Genomic DNA, 18,940 nt, shown 5'->3' on the forward strand with positions numbered 1-18,940 from the left:
TCTGTTTCTTGTTCTGATCAGTAACTGTTTGTTCACCTCTTCCATGCAACTGAAATTACTGCCTGAACTTCTTGCTGGTCTAGACAATGCTACCTAGATGCTATTGATTAAAACATCTCAGCTCCACACACTTCATTCCCTCTTGCTTTCTAAAAGTAACTCCCCACCACACTCTTATTGGTGCAAGAAGGTTATCTGAAGTCTAATTGTGGCACGGGGTACAGCGGGAGACTGAGCGGCAAATGTGTTTCCAAATGAGGCAACATTTGACCTTTGGGCTGGTGGCTCCCCACCCCCTTTCCTAGGGCAGCCTATGTGTTCCAAATCTCACACCACGCAGGCCAACTAAACCCAAGAAAACCATAACATTCTGTGAGTGAACAGAGCCTTACCTGGTATTCAGCGTAGTTCTTCAACCCAATGCTCAGGAAAGGTTTGAAGGCATCCATGTACTTGAGAAATTCTCCTCCCAAAACTATGGAGAAGGTGGGGGAGACAAGAAACAGTTAGGGCATCTAAAATTAAGGCCCTGAAGACCACAATCTCCACACTTGCCCTCTACATGTTGCTAGACTACAGCTCCCATCATCCCTGACCTTTGGCCATGTTTGCTGGGAATGATGAGAACCAAATCCAACAGCATATCTGAGCCCCAGGCTCCCAACCTCTGATATACTGAATCCACATGTCAATAACACATTGTTGTTAATGTGACAGAGAATTGAGGCTACTTTGATATTGCATCTATACTCACCTGGATGGCATATCTACTTTTACAGTAGCTAGAATCTGCTGGTCTAAAAAGCACCCCATAAGACCTCCCCTCCACCCAGTCCTCCTCCTCTCTTCTGACAAGAGAACCAAGGATGAGAACTGATTTCAAGGTCACACCGAGGCTTGCTGCAGATGGCAAGCACACTGCCCAGTCCTAAGATGGTGAGGAAACTGGGAGTCAGCGCGTCACAGGCTTGTGTGCTTCTCTGCCTGGGCACATGGTCATTCCACCATCCCTTTGCATCTCAGAAACAACTGTGCTGAGCATTACATCCAAAACACAGTTGGAAACTGCTCTGGTGCCAGCTGTGTGAACACAAGTGTCAATGGAGACTTCAAGACATAACTAGTTTCCAAACAAAAAAGGAGGGCATGGAAAAAGATGCCCCTGCTAGTCCAAAGGCTGTGTTAGTGCCCCAAGCCAAGTGAGATTTGAACCCAGGTGTTTTATACCCAGAACCCACATCTAATCCACCTAGGTTTCTTATTTATGCGTACACTATTTCTTGTTCTTTTTCAGCCATCTCCAAAAGACAAATGAACAGCCATAGCAACAATGCTCTTTCTTTTAAAAAATGTGGTATGAAAGGCACACAAAAAGACGATCAACTGTTGCAGTCTAAACTTTAGGATGAATCATTTCTCATCTACTATGTGGTTATTAGAAGCGTCAGAAGGAAGAGGAGGAATGGTGGTGAGGGCTCACAGTGATCCACTCAATACTTTTATTTTTCCATGGAAATTTTTCTACCTAGTTAATGCAGGTGCTGGAGAATGGCAGGTTGTGGGGCTGGATGCCAAGATGCCATGGGCCACATCCTGTCTACAGGTCAGAGGTTTCTCACTTTTGATATATAGGCATCGGGGGGGGGGGGGGGAGTCCAGAAAACTAACATAACTGGATCTACTCTTCAGTATGCAACAAATCAAGCAACAGAAAGCTACTCAATGATAGAATAAAAGTTGGGCATTACAGATACCAACCTCTTCTGAAACAAATTCCTTATTCATCTCAAACTAGTTTAAAGCCATTACTTCACTTTGACAGTGTGCATCAAAATGCTAGCCTGCTCTTCAGGTTATCAGGGTGGCATAACCACTGGAAAAAGCTTTCTGAACAGGTAACTGTCTAATAAAACTCTCCACACCTCAAACAGTGACAGGGCAATTGCATGCATGTCTGCTCAGAAGCCAATCTCACAGTATTTAATTGAACTTACTCCCAGGCAGCTGAGCACAGCATTGCAGCTTTAGCTACATTTTCCATAGGAGCATCCCTTATAAGCATTGTTAGTATGGGGCAAGGAGCTTTAAGAAATACACATTATGTATTAAATTAAATGGCGAGTCTTGTTTTTTCTTTAGTCATAACTGCTATGTGCAATTTTGTTGTTAGCCATGTGAACAGAAAAACAAAACAGAAGTCAAGATAGAGGTCTGCCTCTCTCCGTAAGGAATATGTGAAGCCATGAAAGGTAGCTCCCAACAGAGGATAAAAAAAGCTGATGAAAACTTAACAGCATGTGGAAGGTGATAAACTTGTGTTTGACCTTGTTCTAGAATTCCAAGGCACCTCCAAAGCTCAGAATGGTTGCAAATGAGCTACACAGGCTTCCACAGGTACAGAAGAAAGGTGGAAGGCTCATGCCTGCGATGGAAGTGGAGCTGAGGTCCTCCAAAGTAGCAAAAACTCACTTTGCTTCCAAGCAGCTCTGAAGTCTAGCATGGTCAGAGATGAGACCCTGCAGCCCCCACCTCTGCAGAAGGGAAGCACTGGCAGCAGCCACAAACTCTGGCTGGCTGCCAAGTAGTGAGGCCCTAAAACTAAGTCCTATTATGCAATTACTATATACTGAAGCAGCAGGCAAACTTGACTACGCCACCCCAGGAGTCACTAAAAGGTGAATGGTTTGCTTAATCGCTTCCTGAAAAGAGCCATTTTACCCCCTCCCTACAAGTTCTATTCTGCCTTAACAGAGATCCCACGCTCCACATCCATCCTTTCATATTGTCCTCATTCCCATCAGAAGTTTAATTTTTTCCAAGCAAACACTTCCTTCTCTTGATAAAAGATGGTATAGGCAGGAAAGAAGTTCCACAACACCAGGCTATTGACTACTACAGCTTGATGGTCCGGGCAGCAATCCAACCAATTAAAGTACCACTGATTCCTGGTACAACCTCCAGCAGTTCACTCTATGGCCATGGCTCACCCACCCTCAACTTTCCCACCCCAAATATAGCGAGAAATGCCAGACGTGAGATTGGTTTTTGGAGCATTACATCAGCATTCTGAGAGCTTCATGGCCATTGAACATGCACCTGCAGACCTTGGTTTATATACTGAAGAATCATTCCCTCCAAAGACAACCCTGAACAGAATAAAGCACTGACCTTCTACCAAGGTGCTGACAGCCATGAGGGCATCTTCTTGGACACCTCCTGACCCTGCTGTGCTTTGGAACATCCTCAAGAGAGATGCCATCACCACATCTGAGATCTGCAAAGCGTCTTGGTGCTGCACTTTACGAAGGACATTCTGGGATTTTGGTGAGAAAAGGAGAACTTAGACAGAGGCTCTCAGATCAGACTTTCTCCCCAGATGTCAGGGCCCCCCCCATTCTATATATGCCCCCACACCCAGAGGTGAACAGCCATGAACGCTGCAGATTGAGTTTATCTATGTGTAAAAATATATATTTAAAAAATTCAATTCAATTTCTATACCACTCTCTATCTGAAGATTTCAAGGCAGTGTTCAGCATTAAAAACACATTTTACATAGCATAATAATAAAATACAATAAAACAATTTCAAAAAAATTCATTAACAACAGTCCCCCCCCCCATCCCATTTAAAAGGCCATATTGTTTAATGGATGAAGGCCTGGGTTAAGTGGGATGTTTTTGCTTGGCACCTAAAGCCATGCAATGATGGAACCAGGTGAGCCACTCTGGGGAGAGCATTCCACAAATGGGGAGCCACCACAGAAAATGCATGTAATGAAGAGGATCCAGTATCCGGAGTTTTCAAACTGGTACTTTACTGTTCCTTCACTGCAGATGCTTTCTCTGGGCAATTCATTTTAGACCAGGAGTAGGTCCTGGCTGGCTTATATCTGACCTTAAAATACAACTCTGTAGCAGGAAGAATGATGGGAAATGTGCTAGCTTTAATAGGTTGCCCCTATTGTGGTGCCCTCTAGATGTTGCTGGACTCCAATTCCCATCAACCCCAGCAATCAGGCCAATAGTGAGGATGGTGGAAGTTGTAGTCTCTAAACATCTGTAGGGCACCATGTAAGCTACCTCAGTGCCCTCCAGTATTAATCTTCTACTGCCTCACCATCTTTCCTTAAGACACCCTTTCAATTAAGTGATGAGCTGATATTTGGACAAGGGGTACCCCCCCAAAGAAACATACTGTGTTCCATACCCCCTGTTAAGATACTTCTAGGCAGCCTTCTTATTCACAACTTCAAAAGAAAAGAAAAAATCTCATGTCTGAGTTACAGAAGTATTCCTGGAGACACTTGTGAAAAATCCCAACTCGTATCTGTTTCCCCTTGATCTCTCCTCACTAGCCCTCACACTAAGTACTTTTGTATGTTCTCACGCTGCATATAAATTTAAGAACAAGTTTTTACCTGTAAAGTTGCACACAGCAAAGACTGCAGATCATTGAACTGGATTCTATCAGACGTGCTCTGGATATGGGACTGAAAAGAAGACACATATCCAGATGTCATAATTAGGAATAGCACAGTGCATCAATAATTCTATAACCAGAACAAACTCTGGTCTCTTATGATTATGTTAGGTGAAAGCCTATGTTTACATGCCAATACTGTGGTTAGAGGGAGATAAACACATTTAAATCAGGGGAAAATAACCTGAATCAACCAATCATTTTATTTGCATGCTGCCTTTCCAAAGTTAAAAGCATTCTCAAGGCAGCTTACAAAATGTGCACACTTGGAAATCCCACTATAGGTAGCAAGTGGTTCTTATATTCCAGTCTTTGTACATATTAAGCCCCCTCCCCCAAAATTGATAGGTGAACTTTGCAGGAAATGATAGAAAGCATGTAAGAAGACACAAAGAACTACCTCCACTATCACTGCAAAGTTATATTACTACTCCATTCGGCACTACTCATCTGTTGGGGCACACATCAACACTTTTTTGCCATCCAGCTAACCTCCATTTGGAGCACTTGCTGTAGCCGTTCCATAATGACTAAAGTTGTCTTCTGAACAGCAGGGTAACAGTCCTTGGCACTGTTTTTCACTATTTCCATCAGAGCTTCATAAGCAGCACTCCTTAGGTTATTCTGGTGTCCATCAGGCCTGAAGTAGAAAGAAAAAGATTGCTTTTAACACCCTAGAGAACACAATGCAAGTTAAATGCTAACCATAGTGGCACGATTTAACTTTTGTCCACCTCTCTACTGGCAGAACTGAAATGTGGATAGCAACACCATTAAAGGCAGATCAAACTGAAAGCAATGGGAAGAGCCAAGCAGGCAACAGATGTGGTTAATTGGGCAGTCTGGCCATGGTTAATCTTTCCTTTGCCATAAGGGTCTTTTAGGAAAAAGGGGCTCTTAGCCTCACTTTTACAATCCCACGACAACAGAGCTCTTTCAGAAAGTCTGTTCCACTTACCTGTGGGGAGGAGTTGTGGTGGACTGCGTGGCCACCCCCCTCCTCCGGGGGACGAAGTCCCGTGTTGCCCGGGGGATCCCGGCCACATCATCGCCAGCCAGCCAATCCAGTGGCGGGGGGGGGAGGGGGGCACGGCCGAGAACATTTAAGCAGTCAACTCAGCCAATTATTTTTTGAAGTATAAAGCATGATCATAGCTCAATCCAGAAATAGGCTGAAAGCCCATAAAGTACTTTCAGGTTGCAGGGTGTGATGAGAGTGGCAGTCCAAAAACATATGGAGGGCACAAAGTTGGCAAAAGCTGCTGTACATTGCATAAATGGGCAAGACAAGGTATTTTATAAGACCATATTAGGGGGTAGATATGCACAAGATCTCAAGTTGGCATACAATGAAAGGTTGCCAAGTCTGAGACAGCGCACAGCCAGCTAACCAAATGCTTTGACTTGCTTTAGTTTATATGGTTTTGCAATCCAATTTTGCTCTAGTACTGAAGAGAAGTTAGCTACCTTTCCTCTCTGCCTGAAGTAAAGTTCCTTTTTGGAACTGTGACATTATAAAACTCAAGCTTCAAGGTGCCTATGCCTAGGGCTGCCCACACCTTGTGCTAAGAAAACCACAGCATTCTGTACCAGGATATCCCATTTTCTATGATGAGAGAAAGAACCTGCACAATCAATGCATGCTAAGCAAACTTGCATGATTTCATATGATTCTGCATATTTTATTATTTTACAGAAAAAACTGCTGCTTCTGCTAGTCATATGTAAGGGCAAAGAGCCTGAGAGGGCTTTGTGCATAACTTTGCAACAATGTGCATTTTATGTATATGCACATGTGTGTGTATGAACGCCAACTTCTTTTTAGGAAGCTGCATTCTCTGCTTTTCCTACACTCATGTGGATGCATACGGTTCAACCTCTATTGAAGTTTACTGATACTTTGCCTTAACCAGGTTTTACTAGGCCTACCTTCTCAACAGAAGTATCTAAGGAGTTTGAAGCTAACTACAGAAGGGCAACGGCTCACAGCCTACAGGCTTCATTACCTGTCAGTGGTCTCTAATAGTTTCTGAACTATTAGTTCAAATGATGAGGATAAGCAGTACGTTGCAGGCTCCTCCTGATCATCAGCCACGTCAGCAGCTTCATAAGCAGCTTCTGCCAAACTAGAGAAAGCCTGAAAGACAGCAGATGTCAACAGCTTAGAAGGAGCACACTGTTTCAGGAAAGCATGTTCCGCTAGCAGACAATCGTTTTCATTTGAATCTGACTCCATGCACCTCTCCTTTGCTTCCCTTATCCCCATTATATAAAATCTAATTAAAACAGTACTGTCACCACAACTTAGAATCAGCACAAGTTCTAAGTGGTTTCCTGCCCCACCGGCTGAACCAGGTGTGTATTGTACAAAACCTAAACACAACGTCACTTCCCAATATTGCATCAATAAAAGCAACACAACCCCACCACTTTGACTCCGCACAGCTGCTGCTCCCCAAATACTAGTCGTTTTCTTCTGATGAAGCCTCACCACAGAAAAAGGATTCTGTCTTACCCAGCATACATTGGAGGCCACTCTAGGCTCTGCACCCAAGCCTTCAATTAGACACTGCAACAGTGGAGCGAGGTAAATATCGTTTATGGCTGCTTCCGGAAGCAGCTCGCAGATCCGACCCACAGTCCATGCAGTTGTATCTCTTACTACTACACTGGGGTCCTTCATTAATTCTATTAGGGTAGGCATAGCCTGGAAGAGAAATGGATAATTAAGAAGTCAATACTCTTTATTTTATATTTATATAACTCTTTTTAGATAGTTGGCGAAGGGACATTCTTTCTGATCTTGCAGGGGTAGGGGAACAAGCTGTTCTTCTCTGGCCAATAGCTCATCTTGCCATGGTATTATTTTTGGGGAGGGATATAAAATTTCCCTGTGGCTCTTGTCCCTCTGGCCGGTGACACACCAGTGTACTATTCCCTCATGTCTACAGTCTCAGGGCAACAAACTTTACCACCTTTTCTACCAAAAATAAAGGAAGTCCATACAGTATTTCCTACTGTCAGACATGACTCATGATCTACACAGAAATGCACACAATGTTTAGCTTATTCATCTTCCTCAGGGCCTTTGACTTTTGTAGAAAGAAGGCACATCTGGTAGTTAAAAGGAATCTGAAGCAAATTGTCTTGCTGTTTGTTGATGTCTTGTTTGTTGACGTCTCATATAGAAGAGCCAAGGTCTATTGAATTGTTATGCTGATTCTTTTTTTTATTATGCCACCTGTGACGAATGTGTTTGGTTTATATTGCTAGGATTTGGTCTTTTATGGGTTATTTCAGAATGCATTTGTATGATTATTGTTTCATTGTAATATTTTCCTTTTTTTAAAAAAAGTCCTTTTTTATAGGTGATCAAGGACCACATATGGCCCCTATGTATATCCTACTTCACAGAGTGCAGTGAGATGTTTTCTAGTAAAATCTAAACAACTGGACAAATGGACAAGTCAATACCAATACTATGTATACTCTCGTGGCTCCAAAGTTCAAGTACCCCGCCCACTACTGCAACATCTTACCTGAATAACAAGGGGTTTGAGCTGGTTGGGCTCTGGTCCTTCCAAAATGCATCCAAATGCCATGACTGCAGCATCTCTATATCGCCAGTCTGGGTTTTTAATGTGTTCTTTGATGAAGGGCAGAACATGAGGAACAATGTCATCTTCGCAACAAGTGGCCAGGAGCATGAGGCAGACCCCAGCAGCTTTGCAGGGGTTCCAGTCATCATCATCGTCATTCTCATCCTAAGGTGAAAGGGACAACACCCAAATCAATCTCTGTTGGACTACGTAAGCAAGGCATGACATTTTTGAAACTAGTAGGTAGAACTGAGAATCCAGGCCAAAGCAAACTACAATCGTACCTTGGCTCCCAAACATCTTGGTATTCAGACATTTTGGCTCCTGAACACTGCAAACCCTAAAGTGAGTGTTCTGGTTTGCAAACGTTCTTTGAAACCCAAATGTCCAACGGGGCTTCTGCGGCTCCTGATTGGCTGCAGGAGCTTCCTGCAGCCAATCAGAAGCAGTGCTTGGGTTTCCGAACATTTGGAAGTCGAACGGACTTCTAGAACGGATTCTGTTTGACTTCCAAGGTATGGCTGTATACTGAGTCAATTTCACAAAGCAAAAAAAATGTTGGTTACCACACACATGAAGCAATGTTGACTACTTTTCCAGTAGAAACTGGAAAGCTACTTTATACAGAGCACTCTTGTGGTAAATGCTCTATACAGTACTCTATATTTTTAATACTATGAAGAACCTTAATTTGAACCGAAAAGACCCATTGCCTATACACAATCCTCCTGAATCTCCCATTTTGTAGTTTTTAATTAAAAACTCAGATGTAACAGCTTAATATGAAAGAGTAGCATATACTACTTTATTTAATTTCTATATCAACTCGCTAGTAGGAAATATGGAGAAAGAAAATGCACATCCCCCCAAATTGGCTGGTACGCCCCTCCCGATCCTTTTGTATGCGGATGACACAGTTTTAATTTCTTTTTCTTGTGTTGGATTAAGAAAACTTTTAAGATCTTTTACCAAATACTGTAGCATCGAACAACTAACAATTAACTATAACAAATCTAAAGTCATGGTGTTCTCTAAAAATAGGAGGAGGCACAAATGGAGAATAGACAATCGCTCAATAGAACAGGTAGCAACCTTTAAATACCTGGGTGTAACCTTCCAGGAAAGGGGCTCCTGGCGTTTTCAGATTAATAATTCTATTGCAAATGCAGAAAGATCTACCAAAGCGTTAATAAGATTCTTTTATGGGAAAGGGGGCCAATACATACCGGCAGCCTCCCAGGTTTTTGCTGCCAAAATACTATCACAATTGTTATATGGTTCTCAGATCTGCAGCTTCAAAGACCTTACTCTTTTAGAGGCATTCCAAACTAAGTTTTTCTACAGCCTGCTGGGAATCCCCTCTTGCGTATCCAACATAACGGTCCGGTTGGAGGTTGGGCAAATTCCTAACAGTACTCAGATGTGGATATTGAAGATCCATTATTGGCTAAAGCTTATTTTCTTCCCGGTTGGGCTGGCACCTTTAACCTTATTAGACACCTACCAATCCAGATGGAAAGCTACACTGCTGGAAAAGCTTAAAGGCTTTGATAGCGACAGGCTTCGAGAAAGCTAGGACTACAATTCGCCAGCGTATCCTGGACGTAGAATTACAATGCCACATGAGTGAAATGATCAAACATCCGGCAATAAGGGACTATGGAAGGGGTTTCTCTCCAGCTAACTATCTGTCAGGTCTTCAGGTACCCAAATACAGACGGTCTTTTACCCTCGCCAGATTTAACGTTCTTCCTTCTGCCTTACTTCAGGGCAGATTTGAGGGTAAACCTTACACAGTACGGGTCTGTCCTTGTGGTTCGTTGGAAGTTCAAACTGCCTCACGTGTCCTATTACGTTGTCGTCTTTATGAGGATATACGTTTGACTTTTATTACACCTGTTTTGCAAAAGTCCAGGAAAGAATTGGAATACCATAGTTTAAAACTACTGTTAGAGGACAAGAATCCCAAGACTACATTAAATGTAGCTAAATTCTGTGCGTCTGCAATCAACCGCAGGAAGCAAGTGGTATCCCATAATGTTCAAACCCCTAAATGTTAATTACTGGGGACACACTAACAATTAATTTTAATTTTTATATTTATATTTAGAGTCTTGTTATATTCATATTGTCCCTTGTATTTCTGATATTTTTATGATCTGTGATATTGTGTGATGCTGGTCTGTGACCGTATTAATAAATTCATTCATTCATACTAAGGGACAGCTTCAGGTCAACAAAACTGAAGTATTGTTTATGTGTTTGCTAGAAATAAAAGTTTCTGAGAAGCGGGAGACACCTCCTGGTCCAGCCCTGAGCAGAGTGTTTATTCAAAGAGCCTGCCTCCTATTGGATGGAGTGGTGAGCACTCAAGAGTTCTGAGCCTCTATATGGCAACAAGCAGAGGGGGTGGGACATTGCTGATGAGTAGAGTGAATGCAATCTCACCACAGACCAAAGACTGCCATGGGTATTTCAGAGACCTTGTACAATTGCAAGTGATAGGAAAAGACAGTCCACTGTAGAATGGGGCACATTACTTTGTTAAGACCACACTATTCTTTTCAGGGGAGCAGGATATATTCCAATGCTGTTCCTTCAAACTTACAAGAACTGTTGCCACAGGCCCTTAACCACACTAACAGTGCACAGTGATGCAGGCATACCCATCACTTACCTGTTTGGTCAGTGTCTGCGTGAGAATTGGGACAAGGTACTGAAGTGCACCCTTGGCATAGAATTTGCTGGTGTGCTCCGGTGGTTTTCCTTGCTCTGCTGCCTAAAAACAAAATCCACACACATTTCCATTAGTTTCAATCATCCATTTGAAATTGACTTGCTTAATTGAAACTTTAAATACCACCTGGGCTCTCTGAAGATCACCTAAGCCCAGTTCACATATCATATTAAACCATTGTTTAAAACTAAGAAAACCTGCTACACATCCCCCTCACAGACAAAACAAGCCAGAGTCTGGGTTGCCATGTTGTCTGGACATGGGCTTATCGTTTTCGCTGAACATGTGGTAAGTCAAAACCAAATCTTGGTTGCTGCTTGTAGTTTGGAAGGAAATGTATGATCTGCTAATGCCCTATAAGTGATCCTAGGAAAATCACTAAAAATCTCAAGATGCTCACACTACATTCAATTATATTCCAGTGTTACAGACCTTGATGGTGGGGCAATGTAATAGGACTCTGTGTATCCTCTTGGTGGCTAAAAGTGTGATCTACACTGGAAGGAATTGGTGCCCCCCCCATCTCCAAAATGCTCAGGGGTCAGAGGACTTATTTACTCTTGCAGCATACGAAAAAGCAGTCTTCAGCAGGTGACACAAAGATACCAAGCACCCAGACATCTGGATCTGCACCTTGAAATATTTGCAAGCAGTATATTCCTAGTAGACACTACCAAAGACTACCCCCTCCCTTTTCCCCAAAACCTCTTTCCCCCTGCAAGTATTGTTCTGTTTGTATTTGCAGGCGGCAACCAATCTGTGCAGGGGTAACATTCTTGACCCCCTGGGCACTTTGGTGGGGCGAACATAAGCCCACCTTGCCCCCCTTTCCGGCCACTTCCGGGTTGCTGCAATGAGCCACCACATGTCAATTGGATACTTGTAGATCACTTATTGCTTGTACTTTAAGGTATAACACTGCACTACAAATGGTTATCTTTATTTTTGGGTCCAGCAATATCCTCTTAAGCAGGACATACGGTAAGCCCTGTCTCCTTCAAAGCTAATAGCACCTCCTGCTCTTAGGAAAGTTCGGTCTCAGCGTTATAGGTCGTCGCATCACTTTAGTCAGAGTGGTGCATGGTGTCTCATCATGGACCGAAGGCTGCTACAGAAAGTTAGAACTGTCACCCCCTGATCACTCACCTCTGATGCCTCAATAGCAAGGTCCATTTCTTCATCACAGACATTTGACCAGAACTCAATTCCTTGTAGAGCTACCTCATCAATGTCACTTTTCATAGCTTCAATTGTGATCTTTGGAGAGGGAGAGAGAGAAGGCATTTGAGATCATTGTTGCTGCTTTACTAAAGCAACACAACTACACTAAGTACCTACACTTCCGTTCTCGATTCCCAGGCTTGAATACTCACAGCAAAAAGTGCAGGACCCATATATGTCTCCATGTACTGATAATAGAGGGACATAATCTTCACCAAGTTCTGTAAGGCAGCTACTCGCACCTAAAGGCAAATAAAAAGACAGGACCCATTACCTCCATGGATGCTTTGTGGTAGCAAAAAAAGCTTATTGTTGCACCAGTTAAAGCAGTGGAACATGGATCCCAAAAAAATCTGCAGTAAATACTGCATTGGTTGACCAAGCAGCAATTCATGGTCTGCTTCCCAATTCTAAATGCGGGGAAAAACTACTAGGAGACTGGAACAAAAGGAGGAATGTAAAGCATTTTGCACATTGTACCAGAGAAATAGCCTTCCTATGGTATTTTTAATAAGTGTCATAGTAATGAAAGATGTGAGCCTTCCTAGCTATGAAAAATAACCACTGAAGTCAACCATAGTATCACTGCAGTGCATTAAAAGCAGCAATGCCACAAGCTTTGCCATTTTGCCAGGGTTCTTCTCACAGCATTCTGAAAAGGCTTGGAAGAAAGGCAACCTGCCTTACTCTAAAGCACCCATTCTTATGGAATGCCTACACAGCCAAGCTCTTTAAATGCTCGTTTTCTACCATTTTTCAAGACACGATTACTTTGTCACAACCCAGGACGATTTCCCACAAGACTGCTTTGTCACAACACTGGGGAAGAACATTGCCGCAGGGCATCGCTTCAAAAATGCCCGTGTGAATCATACTCGGTTATGGACAAATAAGTACAATCATTTGCCAAGCAACAATTTAACGCGTTGAGGATTTGATGCATTGAATCTCTTGGTAAGCTAGTGATCCTGCCAAGTGGCAAGGAGAAATTGATGACTCCCAATTTCCTCCTCCAGACTTCCAACCAGCTGCAGAATTCACCGTTTGACAGGAAGGATGCTACCATGTAACAACCACTTGATAACCTATGTGTGCAACTTGTTGGAAGCTGCCTCAAAGATGACTTGATCAAGTAAACAATTAACAACGCTAGCAGGATTGACTTAATAAGACTTGTAATGATGAAAATTACAGTGGTGCCTCACAAGACGAAATTAATCCGTTCCGCGAGTCTCTTCGTCTAGCGGTTTTTTCGTCTTGCGAAGCACGGCTATTAGCGGCTTTAAGAAAAGGGGAAAAAACTCGCAAGACGTTTTCATCTTGCGAAGCAAGCCCATAGGGAAATTCGTCTTGCGAAGCACCTCAAAAAACGGAAAACTCTTTCGTCTAGCGAGTTTTCCGTCTTGCGAGGCATTCATCTTGCGGGGCACCACTGTATACCTTTTTACATATTCTTTAAAAAATTGTAATCGGAAATGATGAAACGTACAAAAGGAAGAAGTACAAAATAAAATAAAATGACAAAATAAAAATGAAAGTAACCATGAGACGGGAGGGGCAGAAGTCGACTAGCTCATATGAGCAAAAATAATGTGAAAATGAAGATGTTTCAATATTGTAAAATGAAAACTTAATATTATAGATATATATAAATAAAGATGACTTGATCAAGTATGGCTTATTTTGTTCCCATGGTGAATTATCAGATGTATTCACCTTATATTACATAATAATGCTGCAGACAAAGCACCAAAAAGCTTTCACCAAAGGCAAGGAGTCTTGGGCTCAATGCAGCACATCCCCTCCAGGGGCCTCTTGGAACCAGCAGGGTTGCAGCCTGCACAATTATGGGGCCACATGACCTCAGTATCCACAGTCTGTTAGGACAATCACCATAACTGAAGTTACGAGAATAGACCAAGGTTCACAATAAGACCCATTCCCAGTAGACAGCCAATCGTGGTAATGAGGCAGCCACATATACTCAGGAGAGATCCAACTGCAAAACCCAACACCGCAACTCACAAGAGGTATGAACCAATGACTTATTAGCTGCCAGAGCTGAAAATGGAAGCATGATCTGGATTACCTGCCACTGCCAAAATAGCAGCACTGCTATTCCACCTACTTACCAGCTTCTGAGCAGCATCTGGCTGTCACAGCTGGAAACAGAATGATGGGCTAGACAGACCTTTGATAGCAACTGGCAAGCATCACCTCTGCAGGTGTAGATCATGTTTGCTTGCAACTGAAACAAAGCTTTGCATCCCTAGCATTATACTTAACTCATTTGTGTTCCTCTCCCCAACTGTTCAATTATGTTGCTAAATCGTATTGCTTCTTGCTGATGAATGGCAAAAATGTCACCTCTTGAAGTCCCCTCGGCTAAAACTGTGGTCCATGCTCTGGCCATCTCCTGCCTTTACATTCCTTTTCTCTGACCTGCCTGCATCAACCCTCCCACCTCTACCCAAAACGCCACTGCTGATATCATTCGTTTCTCCCATTGCTCAGACCACATCAAGCCCCTCCTCAAATCTCTCCAAGCCTTTTAACCCGCATCTCCAACTGCAACCTATCTTAAGGGTGCACAATGGGATTTGCTCACATTAATACTTTGCCTACCCAGATGTCCTTTCCCCATTCTTCAGTTGTCTGCGCCACTGTCAATTTAGATTGCAAGTTCCTTGGGGACAGATACATGCCTTTTGTTTTGTGTATATAACTCTAAAGCACCACATATATTGATTATCTTGATTAAAGGACAATTAAAAACAGGATTATTTAAAGACATTTCTCATGCTCGTTTTGGAGAAAAAAGTATGCTCTGACTAGTTCCATAATACCAGGACCAGGGCTAGAAACTGAGATATGAAAGCTAGGAGCTAAATGGCACCTTAAACCTAGGTTATAGGCGCAACAACGGAGTGTCTAGGCACGCTTTTTTATAACAAGAATACAAAGTTGAAAATGAATGAACGGCAGCTAAAGTATTATGTTCATTTTTCACATGATCTAGTCCTACCCCTGCCCGCCCCCCTAATATTCTTAAGAGGGTCTCTTCTCCAGTCTTCAGAGAGTAGCTGGAAGTGGGGAGGCAGAAAAAGGTCCTCCTTTCCTTCCACTCTGCAGTGTTAATCTGAAATCTTAGGCGTGGTACTGCGCCCATAGCTCAGAAACTGCTCACGCTAATGAAATTCCCTGTCGCAAAATGCACCTAGAGCAGTGGGAGTTTTGAACACTGACCAGAACTACTATCAGTTACTATTGACAACAGTTTAGGACTTAACTTACCCTTGTATCCGGACACTGTGTTGCTTCACAGACTACTTGCATAATAAAGTGCCTTTCAGACTGGAAATAGGGAGAGAGAAGAGAGAAACACAGATGATTAGGACTGGAAGTTTCAAAGCTTCCTGGCAATAAAGTATTTTGTTTCCAAAATAAAACAGTGTACTACAACACTGGCAATTTCAGTTTTTCTTGCCAGCTGTGGTTCTCAATATACGGGCAACCCACCAGTGAAGCATGGACAATGATCAGAAAAGGCTCAAACTCTTGCATGCTTAGGGCATAAATTATTGCCTCTTCCTACCGACAGCTTTGACAAACTGGTCAGCCACTATTGTCACCTATACGCAATATGCTTATACAAAAAGAAAGCTGAGGGTATCATGATCAAATATATTTTGACTTGTGTTCATTTAAGTCAAGGACCAGATTAAAAAATTGCAGGATATAAAGCAAATCAGGGTTTCATCACTCTGCTTTCCACGTGAAAAGGTAGGCTCCGACATTTGGTCACTCTGGTTTCTTTGCCCAGTAATTATTTGAGTTTTTTAATATAATAGGCTAGAAATAAGTTTTTTTAAACTAAGACTTGTTAAAAACAGGACTTCTCATTTTCACAAAATAGAAAAGGGTTAGACTAAGTACCAACTGACTCCGCAAGATTTTAAAAACCCCAATTGTCTTCCCAGAACACTGCAGTTATTTCTATTTTTTAAGCGGCTAATTAAGTAATTTAATTCTTAATCTTTACGTTTTCTGGTAAAGTTAGATACCAAAAGGTAAGAAAGATTACTTCAGCAATTATTCCTCGGGTGTAGAAAACTGAAATAAATGATTTGCACCCATTCGGAGAGGTTCTCTCGTTCTTTCCGAAAGCCTCTACATTGAAGAGGCAAGGATTACAGATCTGCATTTAGGCTACCTGAGAGCTTCCTTCCATGTCTCAACCAATTCAAAGAAGGGGGGGAACCCTAAAACCAGGCCCCTGCAATCACCATTCCAGAGACAGCTTTAATGGTTTCCAAAAGCTCAGGGCAGGGATGACATTGCCTGTACTGACTGATAAGCTGGTCTGCACTACTTTTCCAAAAATGCTAAAACATAGCTCTTGCCTGAAATACACTGGCAATGCCTGAGAAATAGTTACGCAGCAAATTCAGACAAAGGAATTCACCCACAGGCAGTATCACACCCCAAGATGGAGAAGAACACACAAACTAGGCTTCAGAGCACAGACTGCTTAGGAAGCAAATTGCAGGCCCTGCATACCCAAGAGACTGCTTTGCTCCCTATGTACTGAAGTGATCTCCATCAAGGGCATGGAAGGAGGTGCTAGCTTACAAGCTGCAAAACTCTTTTACAGAGTTCCTAGAGTGCCTCCGGTAGCATATCAGTTAAAATTCATAGGATTATTTGAGAGTTACAATTTTAGTTGATTTAGTATTCACTCTTCACCACTGCAATAGGATTATGCTTCTCATAACAGGCTGCTAACACATAAATCCAAGTCTCAGCAGAAATGGGAATGCATCAAAACTCAGAGTGGTGCATGGTTTCTCATCACGGACCATGGATTTATTTCTCATGTCCCATTTAGTTTCCCTCTTCAGCCACACTCACTCTCCACTGCACTAACATCTGACCACTTACCTCTTTGTCAAAATTTGCTTTGGTGAATTCCAAAGAGTTAAGGAGTGCATTGGTAGCCGCTAGCTTCACATTATTACTTGGCTCTTCTTTCCTCATGCCCTGGATAATGGCTGTCAATATCTCATTAGACTTGTCCTGAAGCTGTTCTGGATCCTAAAAACAGAAATCAAAATAAGCAAAAAATGTCAAGAGGAGATTCTTTGCCAGATCACAACCAGCATGGAGGTATCTCGCAGAACAGCTAAGCACCCAATTCACTTACGACTTCTAACCTACAGGGACAGATGTTCCATGCAAGTACAGAATAAATGCATGCCTCTTTCTCCATAACAAATGTATCTAGTTACTCTGGGTCAGCAGCATGCCTGATCTTGTAGGGAACACAAGCGAAAGTCCTCAAACATTTAGGTTCCCAGAACAGAGCATTTTTTCCTTGAAGAACAGTGGCGCAGCAGAGGAAAAGGAACAAGAAGAAATTTGTGGCAAGAGGACCAGTGCAACAGAAGAGAAGAGTTTGGATTTGATATCCCGCCTTTCACTCCCCTTCAGGAGTCTCAAAGCGGCTAACATTCTCCTTTCCCTTCCTCCCCCACAACACACACTCTGTGAGGTGAGTGGGGCTGAGAGACTTCAAAGAAGTGTGACTGGCCCAAGGCCAGCAGCTGCATGTGGAAGAGCGGAGACGCGAACCCGGTTCCCCAGATTACGAGACTACCACTCTTAACCACTACACCACACTGGCTCTAGCAGTAGGCATGGTGGAGATGGAAGTGAAGCAGAAAAAAAGAAATGAGAACCCCACCCCCCACAGCAGCCTTCCCTCTGTTGGCACACATTCACATCTACACACACTTTCTGTAAGAGCTTTCCTTCATGAAATTGTAGAACACAGATTAGTTTTTACCTTGGTGTGACGAAGTGGCAGACACACAACATAACTGATTTGGGGGATGAGCCCACCGAGTGGCAGTTCAGATTCAAATTAAGCCACTAAAGAGCAGAGGAGCAGAGCAGGAGCAGATGCAGGGGGGGAAAGCAGCAGATTTTAGCACAGCAGACTCAGTAGGCACTTACAATATCTTGACAAATGTAGCCAATGGCCTCCAATGTCGACTCTTTCATATGTTCTGTGCTATGCTGATTTGTAACATTGGCTACCAGCTGCGGAATAAGTTCAGGCCACTGATTCATGGGGATCTCTGCACAGGCGATGCCAGCAACGCACTGTGATGCTGAGCTGGGCCTGTAGGTTTCTGTACCCAAGGTCTGCAAAACCTGTAAGGAGATGGGAAAGGAAACAAGAGATGAGGCCGCCACACTTGGAATACTGTTGGTACAAGGAAAGAGGGGACTTTCAGCTATATTACTAGATCCCAGAGGTCACCGTAAGAAATCTCTTTAAGCTGCGAAAACAATCTCACATGCCAGAGACCGAACAGATTCTTTGACTTTGAAATAAACAAGAGAAAAGTAAACTGAGAAGCAAGGTCTCAAAACACAGATGTAGATGCATGATCTGCATTCACTATAGAATAACAGGGTGGTTGAACAAACGCAACTGGGAAGAAAAGCAAAAATGCTGTATTTTTTACGTACATAATTCTTGACTTCTCGACGAGCATTGGCATCGATTGCAAGCCATCTCTGCTGGTGCTGGGCCTTAACATCAGGGTCTTTAGATGTCAGAGAGTTCTTGATCTGCAAACCAGCTGCAACTCTGGCAACCTGGCTGTTCCCTGGGTTTGCCAGCACTCTGGACAGTTCCACAAGGAAAGTGGGCTGGCCAAAAAAAGAGAGGTAAATACAATTCAGTAACTGAAGCTAGCTTGCATCTTTCCTTGAGTGAAGAAGTAGTTACGCCTAAACTCTAACCTTTGCATGAATGTGACAGCATTTACTGTTGAATTTAAGGGTCAAAAACCAGAATGGAAGAATCTTACCTTTCCCAAGCTGAAAGTAC

At 42.8% G+C, this 18,940-nt stretch overlaps 1 protein-coding gene across 2 annotated transcripts in view; it reads right to left on the minus strand.

The window, feature by feature from the left end:
- Window positions 1-18,940, minus strand: part of KPNB1 (karyopherin subunit beta 1) — a gene marked incomplete at its 3' end in the record, with an annotated part of 34,059 nt that overhangs the window by 6,814 nt on the left and 8,305 nt on the right. For both annotated transcript variants that reach the window (XM_079949430.1, XM_079949429.1), the window contains exons 3-16: window positions 18,577-18,759; window positions 18,055-18,255; window positions 16,981-17,133; window positions 15,334-15,393; window positions 12,192-12,281; window positions 11,965-12,075; window positions 10,759-10,860; window positions 8,022-8,246; window positions 6,998-7,189; window positions 6,489-6,619; window positions 4,975-5,122; window positions 4,421-4,492; window positions 3,169-3,313; window positions 393-475 (exon numbers count right to left, since the gene is read on the minus strand). In XM_079949430.1, coding sequence (XP_079805556.1) covers window positions 393-475; window positions 3,169-3,313; window positions 4,421-4,492; window positions 4,975-5,122; window positions 6,489-6,619; window positions 6,998-7,189; window positions 8,022-8,246; window positions 10,759-10,860; window positions 11,965-12,075; window positions 12,192-12,281; window positions 15,334-15,393; window positions 16,981-17,133; window positions 18,055-18,255; window positions 18,577-18,759 — 1,896 coding nt within the window. The remainder of the gene's footprint in view (window positions 1-392; window positions 476-3,168; window positions 3,314-4,420; window positions 4,493-4,974; window positions 5,123-6,488; window positions 6,620-6,997; window positions 7,190-8,021; window positions 8,247-10,758; window positions 10,861-11,964; window positions 12,076-12,191; window positions 12,282-15,333; window positions 15,394-16,980; window positions 17,134-18,054; window positions 18,256-18,576; window positions 18,760-18,940) is intronic.

The sequence above is a fragment of the Podarcis cretensis genome (assembly GCF_951804945.1).
Source record: "Podarcis cretensis genome assembly, chromosome: 13".
NCBI classification, from domain to species: Eukaryota; Metazoa; Chordata; class Lepidosauria; order Squamata; family Lacertidae; genus Podarcis; species Podarcis cretensis.